The following is a 25,635-nucleotide window of genomic DNA, read 5'->3' on the forward strand; positions in this document are numbered from 1 at the left end:
TCTCGTCTTAAATGTCAACTGACATCTTGAGAACAGTTTTGACACCATGCCTTAGATGGTGAATTTTTTTTTTTTTTTTGGGGGGGGAGGAGGTTAAATTCCTGTCATTGTGTACATACATTGTAAGTAACATTCTTTGAAAATGAAGGAGTGTAGATTTTAATGAGCATCTGTCCGTTTTTAGCACCATGCCTAGTGAATGAAATATTTTGGTTAAATTCTTGTCATGGCGTACATACATTGGAAGAAAAACGTTCTCTTAAAATGAAGGAGTGCAGATTTTGAGGAGCATCTGCCCCAGTTGTCCGGAAAGATGGTGTAAATATGGTCAGTGGGAAGCGTAATTTCCCATCCCCAGTGTGCTTTTTGCTCAGTAATTTTTTTTTTGTATGATGGCAAATTTTTCCAGAAAGGTAAAGAACCAGGACCAGCAGTTGAATTGAAGGAAGGGAATGCAATGAGATTAATCCCTGCAATTAGGTCTCAAGGACCGCATCATTCACCAGGTCTTCTGTGCTCTCTGTGCGTGCATTCCACTTTCCAAGAATTAATTACCACTGCCCACTCCACGAGAAACCTGAGAATGTAGCATCGGCAAGAGCTATCATCACTAAAGCTGTCACTCTAACCCCAAATGTATAAACTTTTAATGAAGCTCTGATTTTCGCTAATCTTGAGACAACCCGAATTTGGGACAGCCGCATCTCTGCACGAGTGTCAGTGACTCAAGAGAACTTCTGCTAAATTCGCCTGGGACATCGCTATCTTACCCAGAATTTGAATTAGCAAAGTTCTCAACTTCATTATGTTTATGTTGATGCCGGGAACGATTCTGTCAAACCGTGTGACGTTGAGGACGAGGGGCCCCTCTCCGGTGCACACGTTCAGAGGTACATCCTGTCTTCCGTGAAAGCTGCCGATCCCCCACGATAATAATCAGTCTGACAGCGTACAGCAGCTCATGGAGACTTGTGTTCTGGAGAGCGGACTATTCTTTTCCAGGAAACCAATACTTACTGCGGCATCAGGTATCCTCACCTCAAAATCTGAGGGTGCAAAGCAAATCCTTGGACTTGTGAAGTCATAGACATCTTTCGAGCTGCACAAATGATGTCATGGCAGTCCGAAAGTAAACAAACGTTTTTATTGTCCCAGATTCTGTAGGTCAATGCTCCGTACCGTTACGATAGGGGCATTTACACTGCAACTGAAAACCCTGTATTTTTTTGCACATTCTAGTTTTTCGTCTGTAGTTGTTAAACAAATACTGGTATGTGAGCGAAAAGAGAGAATTGAAAAAAACCCCAACCCTCCTCAAGAGTGAAGTTCTTTGAAACTCGGCAGTTTTGTTCAGGTTTTTTGCCAGTATAAATGCTTGTTCCCCGTCTTATTCCTGTTGTTAGTCACCTGACATCCCCCCTTGACGTGGGAGATCTCTGGTCCACCGGCCTACACACACCACTGATCTCGCTACGTAAGAATTACACAGATCAGTGGCCTCCACGCAAAAGCAGAGGCAAGTTATGCATGCACACTACCTACCAAAAATATAAATATTCCAGTTTTTCTCGCACATGGGTAATTCCTGAAGGAAAAAAAAAAAAGTTTCTGGTTTTTCTGGCAGTGTCAATGGTGCATCGAAAAACTCTGTTTTTTCGCCATATCCGTTTTTTGCAATGTAAATGCCTGTAATTTCTGAATCTTGTGGCCTTTCTTGACAGTTCTGATGCTCTGGTCTTGTCTGGAGAAGGTGCTAAATTGAATCTTGGATGGATGGGTAGACGCTGACCCTCCAATTTGCATCCATTCTTGACCATGAGTCATAGACATTCAGGTGTGAAAGCGGTCAGTTCAGTACGAATGAGGACACATATATCTGCATGCTTGCAAACAGCAATGTTCGATGGGAGAGATTGAGGGAAAAAAAATAGTGATGTAACATTGGTAGGTGCGCAACAACAACTGGTAAAATTTGCCGGATGGCATTTTGGATTCTAGTTAGGATGTGGATATATCTGCCAACAATGGGCTAATTTTAGATACCGTGTGGCGACAATCAAACATGAGATTTGCCGTGGTCGGGTTCGGAATGAAAGAAAAAAAGTGAGTTTCCACATGCCTTGTGCTTTGAGAGGGGGAAAACTAAAACGAGGCTCCCAGCATATATGCCACTAGAATTAATCATTTTACTGGGGCTTAAAATTTCCAGAAAAAGAGAACATGAAAAGGCCATGAATTTACTTGAGGCTTTGATTTCAGTTTTGTTCTGTGATATAACAGTAGCCAAATTGTTTATACAGAGTTGAAGTTGGAGAAAGGTTTTTCACACCGTTTTTGTATATTTGGTTAGCAAATGTGATTGTGTGAAAGAAAAAAAGACAGTGCAATATATTTTCACATGCTACCATGCATTTAGGAAAAAAATCTATTTGAAATTGGAGGAAAAAAGATGCATTGTAGATATGAGTACAAAACAGAAAGAAGAATCTTTAGCCCTAAAAATAGCAGTCCTGTTTTGAGAGCAATGCCCAAAAAAGGTAGTTGTTCTGGCTTTCTTTACAGTGTATATTTCTGATTTATCACTGTCATGATGCACAAAAGATTACCAGCACAATATATACTTCTCCAAAGAAGGTGTGAACGTCTCTTTGCAATATCTGAAATGGCTCTCCTATTCCACGGAAATCATAACATGGCTAGGTGTGTAAATTACTACTTATCACTTGAGTCAACTAATCACTGCATTTCTGAGAATTTTTCACAAGAGGTCACCCTCTACCAGGGTATTTAGGCAACCAGATTCAATTTGTGGAATTTATTGGATTGTTCTATTAAAATACCTTGCTGTTGCCGCACCTGCAATCAAATTCTGTGTCATTCACTGAAGGACATGTCCTATTCAGAGGGCAAAAGGGTGTTATGTCCAATAAGCCATAAAAATTGATACTGTAAAACAAGAAATGTTTGCGTGCATTTTAATTTCAGAGACTCCAACTCTCCCGTTTTCGACGGGAGATCTCCCGCCGAAAACCCATTTTTGCAAAATCTCCCGTTCTCCCGTTTGAGATTTAATTTCTCCCGCCCTGGCTCAATGTCTCCCGTTGGAAAGGATTTCTTACTTATTGCTATCGTATGCTGCAAAAATAAGCCTTAGATAGCACCAGAGAGCATCAGTAACCCTTGGAACTTCGCGCTTCGCACACATAAACTTGGAGTCTCCCGTTTGCCAGGGGTTTCAGGCGGGAGAATCTCCAGATCAGAAGGTACTTCGGGTTGGAGTCTCTGTAATTTCGCAAATTTCGCGAGCGCCAAGATTCGCGAAATTAAAATGCATGCGAAATTTCTTATCTACACTATATGCATTGAATGCAAGAGGCAATTCGCGAAAATTTCTTGCCACGAAAAAGGCCGTCGGCTCCAATTTGCAAAAATTTCGTGCCGCGAATATATCATCTTTTACAGTACTTATGTTTCCCTCAGCCATTCAGAATCGATCAGGATGACATTCCTCACAATTAGACACTGTGAGATGAATCCAATCCAACTGAGAATGGGAAGTGTTAATCACCTTTTGCGTGGTAATGCTGTTACATGTTAGGTATTAGCTATGCACAGAAGAAAAAAAAATCATCAGTTGAGAAGCAAAAGGACACCAATTCAATTGCTAGTACCATACAGAACTTGTGCCTTTCTTGTCCAATCAACTGACAAATCAAAACCTGTGATTCTAAACACATCTTCTTCTTTTAATTCTGTGATGTACAAACAGGAGAATTGAATTTTGCAGTTGTTGCTATAGCTTTTCATGATGATTCCTTTTTCGCATAATTGCTGTTATGTATGGCCTGAGCTATGCTGTAAAACCACATTTGGCCCCGTCTCTTACACAGCAGGCAGTGCGCGAAATTTTATGCAAGCCAAAGTGGTACCCTGAATATACACACTAAATATCTGCATCTTTAGCTGCCCTTTTACCTGTAGGAAAAGGGGGATGAGGTATAAGAGGAACTCATGTGGGTTTCATCTTCTGGCACACAAGGTACGGATGCCATATTACGCATATCATTTTCAGCAATATGGCAAACGGCTTAGTTAAAAAAAAGAGAAAGAGAGAGAGAGACAGAGGGGGAGAGACAGAAAAAACAAAAACCCAAGCCAGGTCGAGCATGCAGTCTGCAGGAGTTGGCATTCACAGCTCCAAGGCAAGCACAAGCCGGCCGAGCTAAAAATAGCTCGGTTTCTATTACAGGAAACAAGTAGGCGGAGCCAGAGCCGAGCTGGCTGGCAGGCGCCGACCAATCAGCAATGACTACTCGCTCCCAGAGTGTTGCTCGGCTCGCCTGCCTGGCATAGATGCGAGTGATTTACTGTGGCTGCTGGGAATGCCAGTTGTCTACCTCATAAAGGAGAAAGCACAGAGTGAGGCAGGCAGTGGACATATTTTCTAGGGAGACCAGGTATTTTGGAATTGTTTTGCTCTGCAGAGCAGTAGCTGGTCAAAAATTGTGATTTTAGTCCAGTGTGTTGTGCCACTGCCATCATTGGAAAGAGTGCCTGCTTTGCTTTTGGACATGAAAACATCTCTTGAGAGGATTTAGCAAAGTTTTCACTATTAAGTGTGCGGAGGTGCCATTGTGGAATATACCATTTTTTAGGGATTGACCATTTATGGTAAGTTTCGGTCTTCTCAAATTTTAGATTGGCATATGTCATTTAATGGCATTCCTTTTCCCCCCTTGATTTTATCTGTGCAAGGTTATTTATATATGTGTCATGTATTATTATATCATAACTAATTTCTTATATTTCTGGTCTGCTGTTCAGTGCATATGAGGAAGGAAAGAAAAATAATGAAAAAATGAATTAAAATCAAAATGAAAATGCTACTACTCTAGAAACCAAATTTCTGTTTCGGCATCACAGAAGAACAATAAATACTTGACAAGCAGAGCTTTCATGATACTATGCATTCTTCTCATGTTATATCTGAAGCCATATGTTTTGCTCAGTTATAAACAGTCCTTCACTGTTAGCATTTAAACCTTTGATAATTGATTCTTGTATGTTTTCCATCTTGGAAAACATACAAGGACAACTTGGAATCATGGAAATACAGTTTACGTTTCTGATTATTGTGCAAATCCCATATTCTCTCTGTTTTCTCTCTCACTTTAAATCTTGCTGTCCATGCCTGAAATGTTATAGTGTAACAGTGATAAGACACCACTATTCGACAGTTTTCCATATTAGCCTGTTGCTTGTGGAATATAATACGCAAAGTATGTTTCTGACTCATGATTGTTTATACATTGTTTTGTGGAATGCCTTCTTTATTTCTGTTGTCTGCAAACAGGAGTACTGTCACATGTTTTTCTTTATTGAATTAAATATGCATTATTTCTTCGACTGCTTTTTTATATTTTAATTAAATTGTTACCTGCGTAATAAGTTATCATTTGGTTCATTGGTCATCTAGATTTATCTTCAAAGGGAATACCTCACAATTCTAAGAAATATCCACTTTGCTGCTGCCCCCAAAAAATTAATCTCATTTTCTGCACGCATCACAGCCCACGCTCTTTCATAGCCACCTGACCATATCCCTCATCTGAGCAATTTCATAATTGCCGTTGCTCTCTGTGATGTAAACAATCATATTGTCGCGAAGGCCCAAACAAGTGGACACATAGCTAACCAGCACAAACAAACAAACAAACACACACAACACACACTCACACAGCCACAAATGGCCACATGCGCATATCCAAAGTGAACTTCACCCACTTCGTTGTGTGGTGGGGTGTATGTACGTCTTCCTCAATGGGAGCAAAAGTGAAACTATACTTCAGAAACATAACCAGAGCTATTTCAGTCCGTCAAGCCAGAAAGTAAAGCGTGCCATGGTCATAACCCAGCCCATTACCAGGGCAGGACATTTATTAGCCATGTTGAATATGTGTCCTCTAGATCTTGATAAATGTCTCTAACAAAGCCCTTGTCATTGTGAGGGTGTAATTAACTCTCAAAAGTGGCAATGCAATTATGAGGCTGTGGCACTGAAATACCCATATTGCTATTTTTTTTCTTTGCACAATATTGTACATACCACAGTGACACAAATGGTGTGAATTTGAGATGCGATGTTTCCGATAAAAGCAGACCAACATTTCTGTAGTTGTTGCGGTTGCTTTGATAGTATGTGTGATCTACATAATGATAGAAACAGCTCACTACCACAGAGAGATGATAAGTGCTCTGATTAAGATCTTCATGTACCTGTGCCTGAATCACGCAGAAAACTGTCATATTGTTTCTTGCCGTGTTGGCATGCTTCACATTCAATTATAAATCAAGGCAATTAGGGTCGCGCTATTGTCTGAGGTACAATGACTGAGGTGTAATTAACCTCACGTTTTCTGGCAACGCCAACCGAGCCTGAGCCATTCGGGCTGCCGGGAACCGGAGCAGCCAGTCTGTGTGGCTGAGGAATTAAAACACTCTTGAGGTCACTCTGTGATATTTGTATGCATCATTAGGTGTTTGTTTGTTTGTTTGTTTTTTATGTCCTTGTAATTTGCTTTTTTTTAAAGAGAAGCTTGGAGGGTGATAGTTACCAACATTGGCTCTACATGAATACATGATATTCCAATTCTCTTTCCCTCTCTCTCTCTCTTTCTATCTATTCAATCATATCTATTGACCCATCTGTCTGTCCATCTGTATGTCCATCTATCTACTTATCCATCTATCTATCTATCCCTTTATCTATTCATCCATCTATCTTTCCATCCATTTGATACCAATGTCTGTGCTCCTTGTTTTCATAATCTCTCCCACATCTTCAATTTCCCATTTCTCTGTTTTATCGCTTTATGTATCTATGTTTATCTCTTTCTTTCTATCATCCATCTATGTATCTTTCTTTTTAATCCATCCATCCATCTATCTATCTGTCTATCTATCTATCTATCTATCCATCTATCTTTCTGTCTATCTATCTATCTATCTATTTGTCTATCTATCTATCTATCTATCTGTCTATCTATCTATCTATCTATCTGTCTGTCTATCTATCTATCTATCTATCTATCTATGTACCTATCTATATATCTATCTCATTATCCTTATCTTGCTTCTCCACTTTTTAATTTCCATTCTAGATTTTTGTGAGTTTCTCCTCTTGTCCTCTTGTCTGTGCGTTCAACTTCTCCATCCACTATATCTCCATTGTCAATCTCTTCTAAAGACTCCTTATCTCATAGCCGTTTAGTAATCATTTGGGGAATATGAGATCGCATCTCCTCCCCTAGTATTCTGATCCCATTTGAAGGGAAGCCTTTTGCAGTTGTTCTGTATGTTTTGACTAGGCCAGTTTGCATTGTCTCAGTTATGCACGTATCACTGATCATGTTTGGTCATTCATTGTAATCATGTAAGTGTGTTTTCCAGCGGAAATGTCCAGAGCTGTGGCATGTAGTTCATAATCCCTTTGAATGAGTCAGCTTAGGCACAGTATTGCAATGTTAGATAAGATCAAAACTAATGAAAATAAGAATATGATATTATCTGATGCAAAGGAAAAGCATGTTTGATTGCTGATTTTATTTCTTTATAGGGGCCACATTTTTAAATTCTTAGCTCACTGATGTCACAATTTTTTTTAGATGTAACATTACACGTCAGCACAATCTTGTGAGCTCTTTTGGCACTCATCTCTATAAATTGTTTCTAAATTTGCGTCATGAAAATTCACGTCTTTGTAAATTCGTGGCGAGGAACCTGTCACTCTAAATAGAGACTGACTCATGCTCTCAGCTTACACACATCAAACCTGAGGAATGAGCAAATCCATTTCCCCTAAAGGGAAGAAGTGGCAGGGAATGTGTATTTTGAGCCGCAAAGAGTTCAGGCCAGATTTATCGCCTTCTGAAAGTGACATCCTAAAAATACCACCGCAGTTCCTCTGGGTTCAGTCTTTCCCAATCTACACAATATCACACACATTGGCAACAGTGGCTGCAAAGGGCCCAGTCTGCTCAGTGCCGATCTGTAAAAATATGCATTGTGTTCCGACAAATGTTTAAAGACATATGCCTCTCAGCTGCTGTGGCATATGTGAAAGGGAAAGAGAAAGATTTGAAAAATTTACATAAAATAGTTTCCTTGAGGTATCAGTCACTTATAATTTGCATGGGTTATGAGTGACTAATGTACGTATTCACACAGACTGTGACATGCAGCTTTTTGTTGCAATTCACTGCGTAATTCCCCCTGTCTTTGTTTCTCTTTTACTTCCCTGATGGTATTTCCTTGTGATGATTTGAATTCAAAAGAAAGAATTGAAGAGAGGATGAAACTAGAAGAGTTGATTGACCAAGCTGAACACGCATTGATCTACTTTCACTTCTTTCTCTCTTTGCAGGGCCTGCCCTTCCTCTGCTGCAGCTGAACGAGCCAAGCTGAGTTTGTCCCGACCGAACTACCCACTTGAAACCGCAGGAAGGAATGACTCGCAATGAAGCATCTACAGCTGTCCTCGTCGCCTGGTAACCTCAGTGGGAACAATCTGGTTGTAATCATCATGCCGCAGGAACCCATGGCCACATCCATCGCAGACCTCGGTCATCACGGCACCAATGCCAATGCCACCCAGGATCTGGCAAGCGCGTTCCCGTCTCTTGAGGAAGGGATGGAAGCCACATGGAGCGCCCAGGCGTACATTGCGCTGGCCATCATCTTCCTCCTCATGACCATCACATTCATCGGCAACATCCTCATCATCGTGTCTGTGGCCAAGTTCAAGAGACTGCAGATCCCGCCCAACTACATCTTGGTGAATCTCGCCGTGGCCGACATAGGATTGGCAATCATGATGCCGTTCCTGTTTGCCATCAACTTCCTGCGTGATGTGGAGGATGGGAATGTTTTATGCCTCGTGCCATACTGTCTCATGTCTCTTCTCAGCGGTGTATCGGTGCTGAACCTCAGCATCATCGCCTACGATCGCTACTCCGCCCTGGTGGAGCCCTTGAAGTACTCATCGCGAGTGACGGCAGTCCGCATCGCTGCCATCTGCCTGATGGTGTGGCTGTATGTAACTGTTGTTTCAGCTATTCCACTCGTGGGATGGTTTTACCCTCTGTCGGGCATGAACATGATGTGTACTCTGAACTTCTACCACAACTACACTGCCCTGGCGCAAGTCATTGCCATTTTCTTGCCCGCGCTGGTGTGCATGTTCTTCTGTTACTGTCGCGTGATGCTTGTCGCAAGGCACCACACCCGTGCCATATCCGCCGTCCAGTTTTCACTCTTCCCAGGTGTACTGAATAAGAACTACAACATGTTTAAAGGTAACAAGTACTGGAGGACACTGGCCCTCATATTGGGCGTCTTTACCTTCACCTGGGGTGTATTCATGACCTCGGTGGTGGTTGAGGTCTTCTGCGAAAAGTGCGCAAAGTTCTTGACAATGCACAACTATTCCGGACTCCTCCTCCTCCTAAACAGCAGCCTCAATCCCTGGATCTATGCATACCGCAACCAGGACTTTCGAGCGGCTTTTAGCAGGGTGCTGCGCTGCTTCCGGAAGCCCTGCAAGAGGACGCTGACGCGGTCCAGCTCAAACCTGGTGGGCGAGCGCAGGAACTCGCGCATGTCTGTTGCCCTCAGCCGGACGAACAGCCTGTGCGGCAACCTGCAAACCCTGCAGATGCTCTACGAGCAGGAGATGGCGCTCAAGAACAACAACCAGCAGGATTTCAAGAATGGGGAGGTGGAGACGAGGCAGACCTCGGTAGCCAACAGCAAGGCGTCCGTCAGACGCGAAAATGACGAGGACATCGAGAGGGCCACTGAGCAAGAGTCTGCCCAAGTGAAGGAAGAAGTCTAGACTTGTCTGTACTAGATTGGACATGAGACATAGAGCCCTTTATCCAAGCAATCTTGATTCGAGAGGGCTTTGATTTGAAATCGCAGCCCTGCTATTTTGCAGAATTGCAAACCACGACACCAAATTTGCAATTAATGGCGTGAACACAGTCTTAACGAATCAACCAAACACAACCTCATCTTCTGTCCAGTCATTCCATTTGAAATCCTGTGCTTTTGATATAACAAGCACTCTTCAATTTCATGGAGGTGATAAATGATGTGAAAGTAATCAGATTTTCGATGTGCAATAGGTTATCTGCCTTCAATCTGATATCCAATGGGGAAAAGAAGCTTCCTGTGATCAAATTTAGTTCATATCTAGCGAACTTGGACTTCCCCACTTGTCTGACTTGGAAATAAGATTTTTGCATCAGTGAAGAATGTCAGAAGAGTGATGAAAAGGATACTGTGATATCTTTTTCTAGTGTAGCAGATTGCAGAGTACTATTTTAGGTAGGAAAATATCCTTGATGATCGATTTTCTATGAATTGGAAACTGAAATGCCTTAATATGATGATGATATCGCAGTAGTGGAATGGTATAAAATTTAGACTGTGCAGTTGTGCACCATCCATCTATAAAACTGACACGAGGAATGGGTCTGGTGACTTTCTTGAGAATTGTAAGTTTTTGTGACACAATGAACTAGTGGAATACGCTCTTATCAGGTTTTATCACAAAATCTCTTTGCACATTCTTGACATTAAGAAGAGTCACTCATTAACTGCCAGTCATCATAGCCTCAGATGTTTTATGAGTTGTGCATTGTATGTAATTCAGTATCATACACACATCACAAGTTTTCACTTTTTAGTGTATGTTTCATCTATTTATATTGTGTGAATATTGTTGTGCAATCGTCAAGGAAAGTTACCTTCTCTTGTGCACCAAAGAACATTACTAAAGTAGTAGTGTTGAGTCTCTTTGTGATATAGTTTTCACCTTGTCCATATACATTTTGAGTATACACCATCTCTAATGTGTGCTTTGTGACTTTGATTGGAAAACATTGATTTCACTTTGTTGGCATTTGTTCAATAGGGTAATGGAGCACATAATAGTATTCTTAGGAGTCAGTGTAGAACGACTGGGGTAGCGAAAATGGGATGCTACCCACATTTGAAGTATAAGCATATTGGAATGCAAATGTGGTGAGAGCTTATCGAAAGAGTTTCAAAAACGTGCTGTGGATGAAATTTAATGTTAGGTATGTAAATTTGTCTTCTTTATTTAAAAAAAAAATTCTAGGTATTAAAAGAATGGCAATATGACACTTGAAGCTGAGCAGAGGAAAGGCATATTTTTACATTGACTGGGCAGAGTACAGTGGATATGTTTTTTTGTGTGTGTGCTACGGAATGAGATACAATAATTATTTCGTCAAACTAAACTTTGGAACACTGTGATTATTTTTTCAAAGCACATTCATGTCATTTCTTATCTAAAATCCATCCATCCCCATGGCCCAAATCTGATCATGTATTTTTGATTCACACCCATGTAATCCTTTTATAGGCTATGTGCAAAGGACTAATTAATCTCTCCAGTTATCTATGCTCTCTTGCTCATGTGCTTGCAGCATAATCCTCCCTTGTTTCAAGTGACATTAATGAGATTCAGGAATCTGATCTGTTTGTCTTAGACAAATTGCTAATGTCCATCAAGGATTTTTGCAAAAGAACGTATTGTGTTGCCTTGATTCTGTTGTAAAATCAAATGTGCCAGAATGCTTTACCTTCTTTTTTTGTGTGTCTTTCGTTCTTTCAATTAGCATTTGGTACATTTTCACAGTACAAGCCAAGAGATATATTGATTTAAATATATCTTGCCTGTCTCCTGGGTTCAATTTTAATAAAATTCTTTAGATAGATTAATTGCTATGATGGCAAGGTGAGTTATGATGCAGTCCAAGATCTGCTGGATTTTTATTCTGCAATGAAAGGTAGTCCAGAATTTAGGCTCACCTCCTTGCCAAATATAGAACTTGACAATGACCAAGATAGAATGATAGCGAGAGAGGGAGAGGGGGAGAAGGGGGGGGGGGGAGCATTGTCAAAAGATCACTATTCTGTGCGAGGTAAGCTTATTAGCTAATCATATTAACACTAATAACGGGGACCTGCACTGGGCACACCTGTTTCATACAAGGCATTTCCGTGTCAAGGTGATAGAAAGCTTAAAATAGATCTCTATCATTCAACTGAGACGGCTCCTAAATCATTGACCAATAATTACATATCATCTTGTCAGCCACTATATCGGATAGAATAGATTGTGTCCCTTTTTCCTCAAGTTAAGAGGAAGTCCCTAATACCATTTTTTCCCTCTAAGAATTTGACCATCTTTAAAAGATATCTCACGTTATCAATCTCACTCTTTTTTTTTTCCTATGAGGGAGCTTTGCTTGGTGAGGTTTTTTTTTTATGGGCATGGAGTGGTTTGGGCACAGATGTATATTTCTGCATACATTTGCATGTCTATTGTATAATGTCCTTATTTATTTATTGTGATACGACTCTCATACTCATTGAAAATGTACTAAAGTATGTGCAAGTGATGCATAGTTGAGATTTGGCTAATTTGTGTGTTCAGAGAGAGAGAGAGAGAGGGAGAGAGAGAGAGAGAGGTGAGATCTAGAAAGGAGTTCTCATGTAAGAGTCAGGTTGCACTTTACCACCTACGTCTTGATTTGCTGAGTATTTTTGTCAATACATTTTGTCAATAAATTGGTAAAAGCACAGCTGATCTGGTATGCCCAACTCTTTCTTGAAGCAACTGTTTTGTGAATTTGTATTTTTTGATTGCGATGATAGTGCAATAGAGACGGCGAAAGATAGAGAGAGAGAGAAACAAAAAAGAGAAGGTGTTTGAATGTGTTTAAGCTCTTTTAGAAATTTCTAACTTGGAGTATGATAAAAAATTGTTTGGATGATGGTCTTAAGAAGGAATTAGGACAGAAATTAATAATCAAGCTACTAATATTTATCTTGCGACACTTCTTGTAAAAGAGAAATCACTATTGCTTAGACAAGAGTTCAAATGCATGTGTTTGTTTGTGTGCGTGTGTGTCAGTGTGTGTGTGTGCGTGTGTAACCTCCTTGATGTACTTAATCTACAAATGGATGTGCAGTAAACTAATAATTTGGGGCTATAAAAGGAAGCATTAACAATCATTGGCAAAACATTTTGTGGGGCCTTGAATTTAGCACACTTAGCAGAGTTCAATGTACCAGAAAAATCTGCATGAAGCAGGAACAGTACAATAACAACAACAACAACAAATGATCAGGGATACATTCTTTGTGGCATTGACCAGCATTTGACTGCAATCCTACCCTTATTCATCCATGAAACGAAGGGCAGAGTAATAAAGGGCTGTATATGGCATGTATGACATGAGGGATACGTTCGTTCATTGATGAGTTCTTTCAGGAGTACGTTGAACTAGATATACTGGAACAACATGTAACACCAAACATTGCACTATCTGTACCAGTTACACCAAACATTGCACTATATATACCCTCAACACCAAACACCAATGACAAACACTGTCATTCTACATTGTGTAACACCTGCTAAAATATGAACATCAAACATGTGTAAATGGTCTGAATTCCAATACAGGGTCTAGATTTAGACCATGGTCTAAATCTGACCACATTCTGAAATTTGGGAAGACGAGTCAAACACATGCACTGTATCCATCAAACTCAATTCCAAATCGGAACTTTGACCCTAAACAGCTTTTATCTTCACTGAGTTTTTTTTTTTTTTTTTTTTTTTTTTTTTACTACAGTGTGTATCTCTCCATAAATAAGATCCTACGCTTGATTTCTACTATTATGGCTGGGCATACTAACTTATTTACTGAGAGAAATAGTTTAAAAGGAAAACCACTATAACTATACATTCTCTGCAAAACAAATTTCCTTCGACTTTGATCTGTATCCCAACTTCTTGCCATCACATGAAAACAAAGTGAGAACAATTTAAACAGAAAGCAAAATTTCTAGTACTGGTAGCATAACCTAAACACTCTACAGTCATGATCAAAGACAGTCTGCTAGACAATGCTAAGAGCAAAGAGTAGCACAGTGTTTGTTTAAAATGCTTGAATGTGGATACAACAGAAATTGCTATCTTTCTACGGATTTCTGTTCAATCCATTACTTTGAAGGATGGATGACAATTACCAAAGAGAATAGGCACTACCTCAGAGGAACATAATACTGCTACTAGATATCTGAGATTGAACTGACATGTTTGTGGGTTTTCTGAATACAACTTCCCTTGCATCCATACAGTTATATTCTTTACTACACATACATTCTAAAAAAACAGATTCCCTTCTGATGCATCAAGTCATTCCTGTGATGTATTCTGAACAATAGAGGGCAGCATTCACCAATACAGTAGAGCGCTATTTGATATTGCGGCAGTGTCGTGCAGGATATTCTCAGTGGGATTTTAGAGGTGTATACCCTACTCAGGAGCCTTAAGCAAAACAAGCAAACAACAAACATACAAACTTGACAATGTTAACAGTTAGCAGTCGCATACTTTTCAGCATGCCAGAGTGGTATTCAGACCAGGGAGGTGAAATCTATCTGATTCTAAAATAATTTGAGTATAACTGGAAAATAAGTTCTACTGTAAACTAGTAGCATGATAGACTTTCTATGATTTTTTTTTTCTTCAAAAGTTGATTGATATACAAATTTCAAAGGAGAATATGCCTATAAAGGTGATTGTTTTGATTAGAAAAGTCAAACAAAAGCAACAAAGATACCAACGCTATATAATACAATGACCATTAACAGTTTGTCTTACAGGAACATCATGGTACTGTAAATCAAGATATTTTCACAGCATTAAATTTTTGGCAAATTGTCACTGGCATTCAAAGCATATACTGGAGTAGAGAACTTTTGAGCGCATTTTAATTTTGCAAATCTTGGCCCCCGTGAAATTCACAAAATTTAAAGGGACTGTACAATATTGGTTGAGGTGAGGATTCAGCTTGTTACGTTTTGCGAGATATTTAGAACCACTCTGTGAAATGTTAAAGAGGATACAATTCTAAGGGGAATCAAAAGTTTATTTGATGAAAACCAATTTTGAAATGACTGAGATATCATAAAGACAAGGTAAAACAAGGAAATCCTAATAAAAGTTGTGGCATGCCACTTTTATTAGGATCACTCTTTTTGGATATCTCAGCCATTTCAAGACCAATTTTCATCAAATTAACATGGACTCCTTCTTGAAATTACATGCTCTTTCATATTTCATAAGCATTCCCTCACTATCTCACCAAAAAAAAAGTTATAAACCTGAATCCTCACCTCAACCAGTACTGTACAGCCCCTTTAAAATTTACACAAACATTCCTTGTTTTACAGTAGTCATCATGGTCACAGGATGATACCATCTCACATGCACGAAGAAAGATTCAAGTGGACTGATGGCTCCAATAAAATAAAATTGGGAAAGTGAATGAGTGATAAATGACAAAGTTCAAGCATTGGCCTTTTTCATGTCAACAAGGAAGACATGGCAACTATGCAACGTGTCCAAACAATAAATACCCAACACTTCCACACAATGCAAGCAACCCTCCCCGCCTCCCCCCCCCCCCCCCACACACACACACACACATGCACACACAAATGCACAAACAAAAACAAAAACACAGACAAAAATTTCTATAGGTTCCTTCAATGTAAACAATACTGAAACAGAATTACTTGGTATTCACCTTCAATATGCATAGTTTAATGTCATCACATCTCTTTATCTCTTCACACAGTATCACCATCTATAAGAGAACAAAAATAAATAAAATATAATCATGCATTTATCAGTTGCTTGATCAAATTTCCAACAATAAGAAGCTGTGTGCAACTACATGTATGCTATGACTTCAATATCAACCAACTAAATGGTAAAAGATCTAGGAAATCTAGGAATAGAATAACTGGACTGTCATCTTGGATGATTGAAGGATTTCAAGATTGAAGAAGTATCTGATCATCTACCCTGGAATTTAATGTTCAGCAAGAGATGCTCACAGCATTCTGAATATAACTGGGAATTATACAAGGCTATATTTGTGGATTGAGTGAATGCAGCAATATTAGTACAACACATCACTGAAGTTTGAGGAAAATCAGGCAATCTGTTCAAAGGTTACAAATTTTTAAAGACAGTTCATGATGTCACTGCACGACAATGATAAAAAGAGAATATACACACAATCACTTTTCGTGAAAATCACATGTTCCACTGACTTGTTACTGACTATTCCCCCTACTTTCTGAAAGGGGTACATCATGTGGTCTTTTGTTATGCTTGAAAAATGAAAATACATTGAATTTTCTCTACATTTTTCAGCCCTGTTTGCTTCATATTTGCAATAGAATACAGTAAATTCCATTGGTAGATACACGTTTTGCAACAGAAAAGCCAAGACAGCTCAGTATGAAGGTACACTAAAAGTCTGTTTCTTCTCCTAGGGTTGGCTTGTAAAAAAAAGAAAAAAAAAAAAGAAGTTTCAGCCTTTTTGTTCGAAATGGAAGTTATTCAACTAATGGCTACAGGCAAGAATATTTAGAGAACAGTAATGCTCCTCACAGCAAGCAGAGTCCCTCTTGATATGAATTCATGGCAGTGGGGTTGTAAGACATAAAGGAGACTTATAAGGAAATCAATGATGTTAGCTGACTTACCAAGAATACCCCATGGACTCATCTCTCAAACTTGGACTGCGCCCTCTATAGTCACAAGCATGAAAGGGGAATTTCCCTTTTATGAGAAAGTGGTTTAGCCCAAAATGGTTCATAAAGCATGGTACCTTGTATAAATCTTGCAATATGCTTCTTGGTTTTGTAGGCTTAATGTACCTTGCAAACACATCCGAATCTGTGTTGCAGATTTACATCGGGATAGACCTTAACATGATAGTTCTGAGGTGGGTTCAGAAGAATCAACTTTCTCTTTCTCTGAGGATGTGCCAGCACAAGACAAAAAAAAAAATAAAATAAAATAAAAAATTGAGCAGGATTATGGTAAAAATATGTATGTCAAGAAGATTCGAAGTTAGTAACATTGCATGCACCAAACTTTCGGAGGGTACTAAAAACTAGTACACTTAATAAGTTATTTTCCTTTCCACACAAATGTTATGTGGTCAGTTGCTCTTGTTTAACACATGCTATGACATTACTCCTGCAAATAAAATTTCTGCTTGGGAATCCAACACATTTTGCTGCATCTGAGAGTATTTTTCCAGCAACAACAAAAAAAAAAAATCCAAACAGAATGCAAAGTGTACTTTGTCAACCTGATCTCTTTGAATGAAAAAAAAAAAGAAAGAAAAAGTGTATGTTGTCAACTTGATCTCTTCACAGGAGTTGAAAGAGCAAAGAAACAAATGAACACAGGCAAATGACAATTTGTATTCAAAATTTTCAGCATGATCACATGTCACATAACTGTCATACTTTAAAGTTGCAAATGATGCCACTAGGGTTTGCCTTCTGTTTGCATAGAGCTAGCATCTCCTCCATATTGCTGATAATATGTGGAAGCACTGAATCTCGAACGTGGGCTTGCTCCATCATCATCAGGATTTCCTGGAGCATCCTTTGAAGTTCACGAGCGTAATCGATGTGTGCCACATCACTGCGGGATAGCGGCTGAGGGCACAGCATCTCCGACGTGAAGTTGGTACCACCACCTACCGGCGTGGTATCTTGGGTGGCGGTCATCGCAGGAGCAACCTTGCTGGATCCCTGATCAATCCCGCTGCTGCTGCTGTTGTCCATGACATGCAGCGCTTCAATGACCACTGACTGTGGTCGAGACTCATGTGGAGTGGGAAGGTCAGCTCGTCTGGCTAGTTTTTCCTTTTTTTCCAGCCGTCTCTGGATGGCACGAATTTGGCTTCTGTTGATGCGCCGCAGGCGGGCATCTTGTGTCTCGCACGCCCTACACTGGTACTCCTCATGGATGTGTTCGACCGACACTCCCGACTTCAGCTTGTCCCTAATCTCCTTCCGAACTCCATCCGGCAAGGGATGGTGCACGGCGTCATCTGGGGATACGGCGTGGGAGTGGGATTTGTAGTACGCGACATCGACCCTCCCCGACTTCTTGCACCTCCGGACAAGCATTCGGGCGGGGCAGACTAGGTTTGTCTTCACGACACCCTTCCTGGGTCTTCTGTCTGTTTTCCTGGCCATTTTGTTCTTGGCTGTATGGCTGCGTGCACTGCCATCTCTCTGGCAGATGTAGTGCTGATGGACCACGGAGAGGTGATCAATGTCGCCTCGCTGCTTTGTGAACAGGACGAAATTCTCCTTCTCCTCCTGAGTCTTCCAAGCAAGGAATTTCTCTGCCGTTGGGAAGGAAATGTCCATCTTCTCTGTGATCTGTCCATGTGCTGTTTCAAAGTGAGACAGCAGCTTTGTCTGGTGATAGAACTTTGCAGTGCATCCTGGAAAACTGCACGAAGCCCGCCCTCTTGCTGTGCCTCTCTTGTGAATGTTTCTGTTGTGGCGGTTCAGGTTTGTTCGGAAGGTGAATCTGGTCTGGCACAAGGAGCACTCAAACCCTTCAGCCTGGACAAAAAAAAAAAACACAAACAAAAACAAAAACATGAACAAGAACAGGATGAATATGTAACTGCATACTGCTGCCTTACGTCAAGGAATACACATTGACTCGTTTGATATGATAATAATACACTGTAGTATCCTTCATATTGATTATTAAAGACTGTAATTTTTGCATGTCTCTGGCATTATATGCATGAATGTGCACATAATGGCACATCTTATTCCCAGCTTGACTAAACTCAATACGTTGTATTATCAAAACAATCGCCTCATGTTAAGTTACTGCCTGTACAGTAATAGAAGGTCAAATCAAGTATCTTGGACAGAAGTGCGTACATGTTGATGTAGTAGGATTTAACAGAAGTTGCTATTTTGAAAAATAAAAGGCCTCCTAGAAACATGGGGAATTTGAATAAAGTATGATAAAGTGCATACATTTTATCTAAAGGTGAGTAGAAAACCTCTTGTGCAGTAATTCAGGAATGCCAACTTCAGGATTGTTGTTTCCTTTCATTCAAAATGTTTACAATACAATAAATTTTATGTTTACTTATGAAATATAACAGTGTATTGCCAACTGCCTCTTGTTTTGTTTTTGTTTTGTTTTGTTTTGTTTTTTTTTGGGGGGGGGGTAGGGGGTGTTGTTTTGTTTTGGAAAGAGTTGATAATGTTTTTTGTATTATTATGCACATACAGTCTGTTTTTCAGTTTTGATGTGAACCAAATATGGTTAGTCTTCAGATTTTTATTTAATAAAATCTGAATTGAATTGAATTGGAGTCTATGAAAATATCCAAGATTTGGGGAAATCTCAGGAAATGGACCAGAACACTCCGCCACAAGCTTAAAACACTTGACAAAAATGTTTGTGGATTAAAGATTCTAAATGACATTGATGACACCAACAAGACTGGGCTCTGATAAATCCTGTTCTTCAGTTTTTGAATTGCATGTTAAATTAGCAAAATTTGGGGAGCAAGAAGAATAATTTGGCATTTCTACTTAATTTGTGGTTGACCGATTATTAAACTGTTTAACAGATGAAGGCTTCACCCATCTGCACACAATGTTTCAATATGGTACAACTGAACTGCTCACTTGCACAGAGGTTGGCTATAGTACCTTATCTGATATGTTTTCATGAGCCATAATCATCGAGGTTTCAGGTTAAGCTTTACTTATGCTGTCAGAACTTGCTGGCTGGCTTTCTCGGAAGTCCTTTTCATTTCATCCAAGCTTGTTCCGTTCTGTGACCCCATCTTCAGAAAAATAAAGAGAATAATTCACAATGTAAATTGTAAAAAGAAACAGGTGTTTTTCTTGTATGATATCGCAGATAGCTAGGCAAGTTAAGAAATAAAACTTGATATTACATAGTATACAAATAGTGAATGGTCACGAGTGCAATGGTTTTGCACGAGTAAAGACCATACACTATTTGTTTTATACAACACCTCGAACGTCAACAGATTTGGTACTCACAGATTCTTGAATTTAGCACAAAAATGGCAACCATTTTCCGTGAAAGACGAATGAGTAGCCTCAAGGTTGCAGTCACTGTATAAGTAACACTACACGTGTACAAATGTACGTACACGTACGTACGTACATGTGAAACGAAGTTGTTTATAAAATGAGTGACAAAAGTATGCGCTTGTAATTGTTGAGTGCACGCGGCACATGTTTGTTTATTGTGACATCAGAGCGCGTGCAATAGAACATTTTGGTCGAACCAAAATTGCATGGCTGAGACAGCCAGAGCGTGCAATAGAAAGTTTCCCTAAATGTCATGTGACGGGCAATCGACCAATCAGATAGCTACATTCTAAATAGGTGTTGTATAAAAACAGTTGCAGAGACTCCAACCCAAAGCACCTTCTGATCTGGAGATTCTCCCGCCTGAAACCCCTAGCAAACGGGAGACTCCAAGTTGATGTGTGCGAAGAGCGAAATTCCTAGGGTTCTAGATGCTCTCTGGTGCTATCTAAGGCTTATTTTTTTCAACATACAATAGCAATAAGTAAGAAATCCTTTCCAACGGGAGACACAGAGCCAGGGCGGGAGAAAATAAATCTCAAACGGGAGAACGGGAGACTTTGCAAAAATGGGTTTTCGGAGGGAGATCTCCCGTCGAAAACGGGAGAGTTGGAGTCTCTGCAGTTGTCATATCATGATCCTCAATATCATCAATCAGTACCGGGAATGAATTTCTAGGTCTGCGATATATTCTAGATCTAGGTCTAAATTCACAGTTAGCATGGACATGGTTTATAAATTTACTGAAGTTAAATTTGGCTCGGTGTCATGTGTCGCAGCCGCAGTGTGCGTTCACTACAGTTTCTGAAGAAATGTTGTCAGTGCAACAGACCCGATGGCAGTTATCAAAGTATTTTTTTTTTTTATTTTTTTTTACCCTGGACCTGAAAGTTGGACTACCGGGGTAGGCCTACCGGGTAGCGTTTTTTTTAAAGACGGCACAGATTGGGGCATGGCGCGTGTTAAACCTATGGGAAAAACGTTGGGTTAGGGCTTTTGGTTATGGTTATGGTTATGGTTAGGGTTAGGGTAACCGCAGCAGCGACCCCATACGGACAAATACGTACCGTAAAGGGCTGTTACTGTGTTACAGCGCCCCGCGACGGGGTTAGGGTTAGGGTTGGGGTTAGGGTTAGGGTTGGGGTTAGGGTTAGGGTTAGGGTTTGATGGTTAAGGTTAGGATTAGGATTAGGGTTAGGTTTAGGGATAGGGTCCCCGATAGATTTTTAGTTTCCCCAATCTGTGCCGTCTAAAAAAAACACGCTACCGGGTAGGCCTTTGCGCATTACACATCCATTCATAACACCGGGCAGGGGCCCTGCCACTAAAGCCTGGCAAAGGACCAAGGACCTGTAAGGACTGGAACAGCCTCCAAGAGGACCCAGCTTCTTCTTCTTCTCTCGACGCCTTCCGGCTTGTCTTGAGTGGGAAGAAGAAATAGTTTTGTCTCCAGCAGAGGACACAAATTTTGGTAATCATGTAGAAATGCACACCATGCACACCTACCATTTCTTTGCTTAATTTGTCATTAAAACTTCTCGTGGCTATCAGAAATGTCAAGAAGAACGATATCTGATGGTTTTATGAAATTTCATAGCCAATTACAGAAGAAAAGTAGCTAATTTTTACTCAAAAGTACGCCGATCGACGGCGGTGTCAGCGTAGCATGATTGATGATCGATTATGTGGAAAAGCGATATAATGATGATGATCGATCGTTGTAGTCTGTGATACAGCCGTTTGTTTGGTGTTTAACCACAATAATTACGTCGGCTTGACAGTAAAAAAGTTGAAGAAAGAAAGTGATCTTGATGCGTTGTTTTTTTTTTTGGCTTTTTTTTTAAAGTTAATTTTCTCCTGCGTGCTGCGTTTGACTGTATATCTGTCAACATATTTTGCTGACTAAATGATGGGAGGATATAAGTGTACAAAACAAAAGATATATGAAAAAATGAATAATACACAATAAAATGGACCTTCCTACAAAACAAAAGCAAATATTGGGGTTTTTCTTGTATACATAATTAATAAAATGAAATGGAAAAATGAATACTATCATAAAAACAATAATTTATACTATAAATTGAACTCATCAATTAAAAACATAAATTTGATACCATTTACCATCACCAGAAACAAACAAATCCCCTTCGAAATCAACTTCCTTCTCATCTTCTTTTCTCTCTCTTTCTCTCTCTCCCTCCTTCTAACAGCCTAACCCTTTTCTTCCACTTTTCCTCCAACCTCATTCTTTTCCCTTCAACTCTAAACGTTATTCAAATTAAATCACCAACTTTTGTCATGATAAAATCAATACTTGCCACAATTTCTAAAGAAAGGACGTCTAAATCCTGGTAGACATCTATGAATAATCTATATCAATAATTTGAATAGTGACATTCATGATAGTGGCAATGAAAAGAATGAGAAAAACAATACGAAAATGAAAGTAGATCTAGGGCCCACACGTATTGCACAAGTCATGTTAATGTTGTTAATAAGCGGCTAATTAGAGACTACCAGAATCGATTATAATCGTTGACATTATTCTCTGTAAAATCGATGCACTACTTACTACGTCGGAACTATGATCGCGACCGACGTACTTTTCAACTCCGATTTCTCATTTTTCTTCCCTTTCCGGCTTTCTAATTCTACGAAAACTCTCTGATATGGTTCAATTTAGCATCTCAAAGAGCTGCACAAAATTTGATTGACAAACGGTGAAGTGAACGGTAGGTGTGCATTTCTACATGATTACCCAAATTTTTACTTACACGTTGTATATACGCACTTGCACGAAAGCTATCCTGTCGTAGACGTGTGTGAGGGTCCACACACTCACACGCATTTCACAGTGCGATAATCTTCAAAACTTGAAGCTGCACTCTACCTGGAAGAAGAAGAAGAAGAAGAAGGAAAAGAACCAGTCCAGTGCAGTGACAGCGTAGTTACAAACAACACAAAATTCAACATATGGGACTGGCATCTTCACGGCTCAGTGGGCTAAATGATGATGAGATCAAACCGAATGGCGAACCTTTCAAGAGAAAAGAGAAGGAATCACGTTGAACGACTTCTGTCTAAACGTAAAATGTACTTCATTTGCTGTGTTGGCGTCCGTGGAAACCTATGCCCGGTTGCAAACTATCGGTGAAACCACAGACAGCCAGTCGCTAGCTGCCGTTGTTGTTGTTATTATTATTTTGATTGTTCCTACGCGATCCCGAGGGTCGAGGGTAGAACCTAGTTTTACCTACCATTTCATTTTTTTTCATTTCATTTATTTCCACAACTTGCACAACTGGTTAAAAAAAAAAAAAGAATGAACAATACAGGACAACATGTCAATCATAATATGCAATACAGGGTGTGGAGGAAGAAGCAAAGGCCATTGACCTGTCAAGGCTTCTCCCTAGTAAACAGCAACAATTATGACACAATACAAAAAAAGAAGAACAAAACAAATCAAAACAAATCAAAACAAGACAAAACGAAAACTACTGATATGTACATATATTACCATAAAGGAAATTATTACAGGAAGGCATTATTGCACGTATATGAATTTACAACATATTCTTTATATTTTCTCTTGAATGCAGATATAGAGACACACTGCTTAATATTACATGTATTTGGGAGACTGTTCCACATCTTAGGGCCAATATATATTATTGTGGATCGTGAGAACTCATACTTGAAATTGGGCAATCTATAATCTTCCCCCTGTCTTGTACGATATCGACTTACTTCATTATTCTTTACAAAATCAAAATCATAAAAACATGGCAACATATTATTTCTAAACAGATACATAAAACAGACAGTTTGGGACTTATTAATATCAAATATTTTCAGAAAATTTAATTTTTCAAACAGATGACTGGAATGCGAATATGGTTTTCGAGTTCGTTATGATTCTTATTGCACGCTTCTGAAGAACTAAAATTCGATTCAAATGGCATATTGCACTGTTCCCCCAAATGATATTGCAGGAGGTAAGGTGCGGCAAGATCAAGGTTTGATAAAGTCTAATAAGTATGTTGAACGGTAAAATATGTTTTAGCCTATTCATAACACCGATTGTTTTCCTTATCTTCACACGTGACAAACCATATCAATATGTTCCTTCCACATTAATTTTTCATCAATTACTACACCCAAGAATTTCACTGACTTAACAAAAGAAATCTTACAATTATCAATGCATATATCAACTTCATTTACAATATATTTGTTTCTAGGCTTAAAAAGCATACAACATGTTTTATCCACGTTTAATTTAAGTCTATTTGCTTGAAACCAATCATTAACTAAACAAAGTTCATGATTAAAAGTTGAACAAAGAACATTCATATCATTACCAGACAAGAATAAACTAGTGTCATCTGCAAAAGCAATAGTGTGAAGTAACTTACTTGAAAAATGCAAATCATTAACATATATAAGGAATAATAAAGGCCCTAAAACAGATCCCTGAGGAACACCAATATTTACACAACGATATGTAGACGATATACCATTTATGGACACATATTGCACTCTATCACATAAATAACTCCGAAACAAATTCAATGCAGTACCTCTGATACCATATATTTCCATCTTTTTGATAAGAATATTATGATCCATACAATCAAAAGCTTTAGAAAAATCTAAAAATAATCCAATCAAAAACTTCTGATTTTCAAAAGACTGTGCTATTATATTATCTAATTCCATTAAAGCCATGTATGGAAGAATACCCTTTTCTGAAACCAAATTGTTTCGAATATAAAATATCTCTTTCAAGTAAAAATTTCATCAGCTGATTATATATCAACCTTTCAAATATCTTCGAGAAAACAGATAAAAGAGAAATAGGTCTATAATTTGTTAAAAGATCTTTATCACCTCCTTTGTGGACAGGAATAAGTTTTGCTATCTTTAAACACTTTGGAAACACACCATCCTTTAAAGATGTATTAAACATATTGCACATGGGATTTACAAATAAAATAATACTCTTCTTTATAACATAACTATCAATATCAATCATCATATCCAGGACTTTAACCTGTTTTTAAATTTTGTACAATTTCGAGAATATCACATACTTGTATAGGCCTTAAAAACATAGAGTGAGGATTATTACTTGTTGATAAAAATTTCGTAAAATGTGAAGAGGTAGATGGAACTGTATCTACAATTTTTGAACCTATATTACTAAAAAAATACATTAAATGTATCAGCATTTAATATACATTATCAGACCCGGATATACGGATTTGTAAATGAAAGCAACATGGATACATCTATCCACAATTCAATGATCAATTCAAGCGGTGACAGCGTAGATCTAGAAATCTTGAGTTATGCAATCCTTTTAAAGTTTTAACAAAAAAGCGTTTAATTCAGCAACTAAGGCATATTTGAACTAAAGTCAAATTCCAGTATTATCAGTTACAGAAATGAGACTTCTTTACTTCTTAAACTTCCTAGAAGTTATCTACTCCAGATAAGAACTTTATCAACATCATAAAGAAAGAGAGGGATGGGGAG

At 39.0% G+C, this 25,635-nt stretch overlaps 3 protein-coding genes across 3 annotated transcripts in view; 2 read left to right on the forward strand and 1 right to left on the reverse strand.

Annotated features, from left to right (window-relative positions):
- LOC139739699 (endoplasmic reticulum membrane-associated RNA degradation protein-like) overlaps window positions 1-8,463 on the forward strand; it is a 149,201-nt gene extending 140,738 nt beyond the window's left edge. Inside the window, exon 17 of the mRNA XM_071650313.1 lies at window positions 8,423-8,463. Within this exon, the coding sequence (XP_071506414.1) occupies window positions 8,423-8,463 (41 nt within the window). The remainder of the gene's footprint in view (window positions 1-8,422) is intronic.
- LOC139738237 (adrenocorticotropic hormone receptor-like) lies at window positions 8,455-11,481 on the forward strand. Its single transcript, XM_071648895.1, has one exon. It carries the CDS (start codon window positions 8,516-8,518, stop codon window positions 9,890-9,892), a length of 1,377 nt encoding a protein of 458 aa, XP_071504996.1. The 5' UTR covers window positions 8,455-8,515; the 3' UTR covers window positions 9,893-11,481.
- A 5,952-nt stretch (window positions 11,482-17,433) lies between these two features.
- LOC139739710 (uncharacterized) lies at window positions 17,434-19,782 on the reverse strand. Its single transcript, XM_071650323.1, has 2 exons — window positions 19,678-19,782; window positions 17,434-18,558 (listed from the first exon to the last, which is right to left on the reverse strand). Exons 1-2 carry the CDS (start codon window positions 19,708-19,710, stop codon window positions 17,434-17,436), a joined length of 1,158 nt encoding a protein of 385 aa, XP_071506424.1. The 5' UTR covers window positions 19,711-19,782.
- Between the last annotated feature and the right edge of the window lie 5,853 nt (window positions 19,783-25,635).

The sequence above is a fragment of the Diadema antillarum genome, unplaced genomic scaffold (genome assembly GCF_040938485.1).
Source record: "Diadema antillarum isolate AM-2024a unplaced genomic scaffold, OU_Dant_1.0 scf00000029, whole genome shotgun sequence".
NCBI lineage: Eukaryota > Metazoa > Echinodermata > Echinoidea > Diadematoida > Diadematidae > Diadema > Diadema antillarum.

What these genes read in the sequence shown, in the direction of transcription:
- LOC139738237 (XM_071648895.1), top strand. Translation starts at nt 8,516, where the DNA reads ATGAAGCATCTACAGCTGTCCTCGTCGCCTGGTAACCTCAGTGGGAAC.
- LOC139739710 (XM_071650323.1), bottom strand. Translation starts at nt 19,710, where the DNA reads ATGATTATGGCTCATGAAAACATATCAGATAAG. An exon ending in ATGAAAACATATCAGATAAG is followed by an intron (nt 18,559 to 19,677) that starts GTACTATAGCCA and finishes TTTTTTGTCCAG; the next exon opens with GCTGAAGGGTTTGAGTGCTC.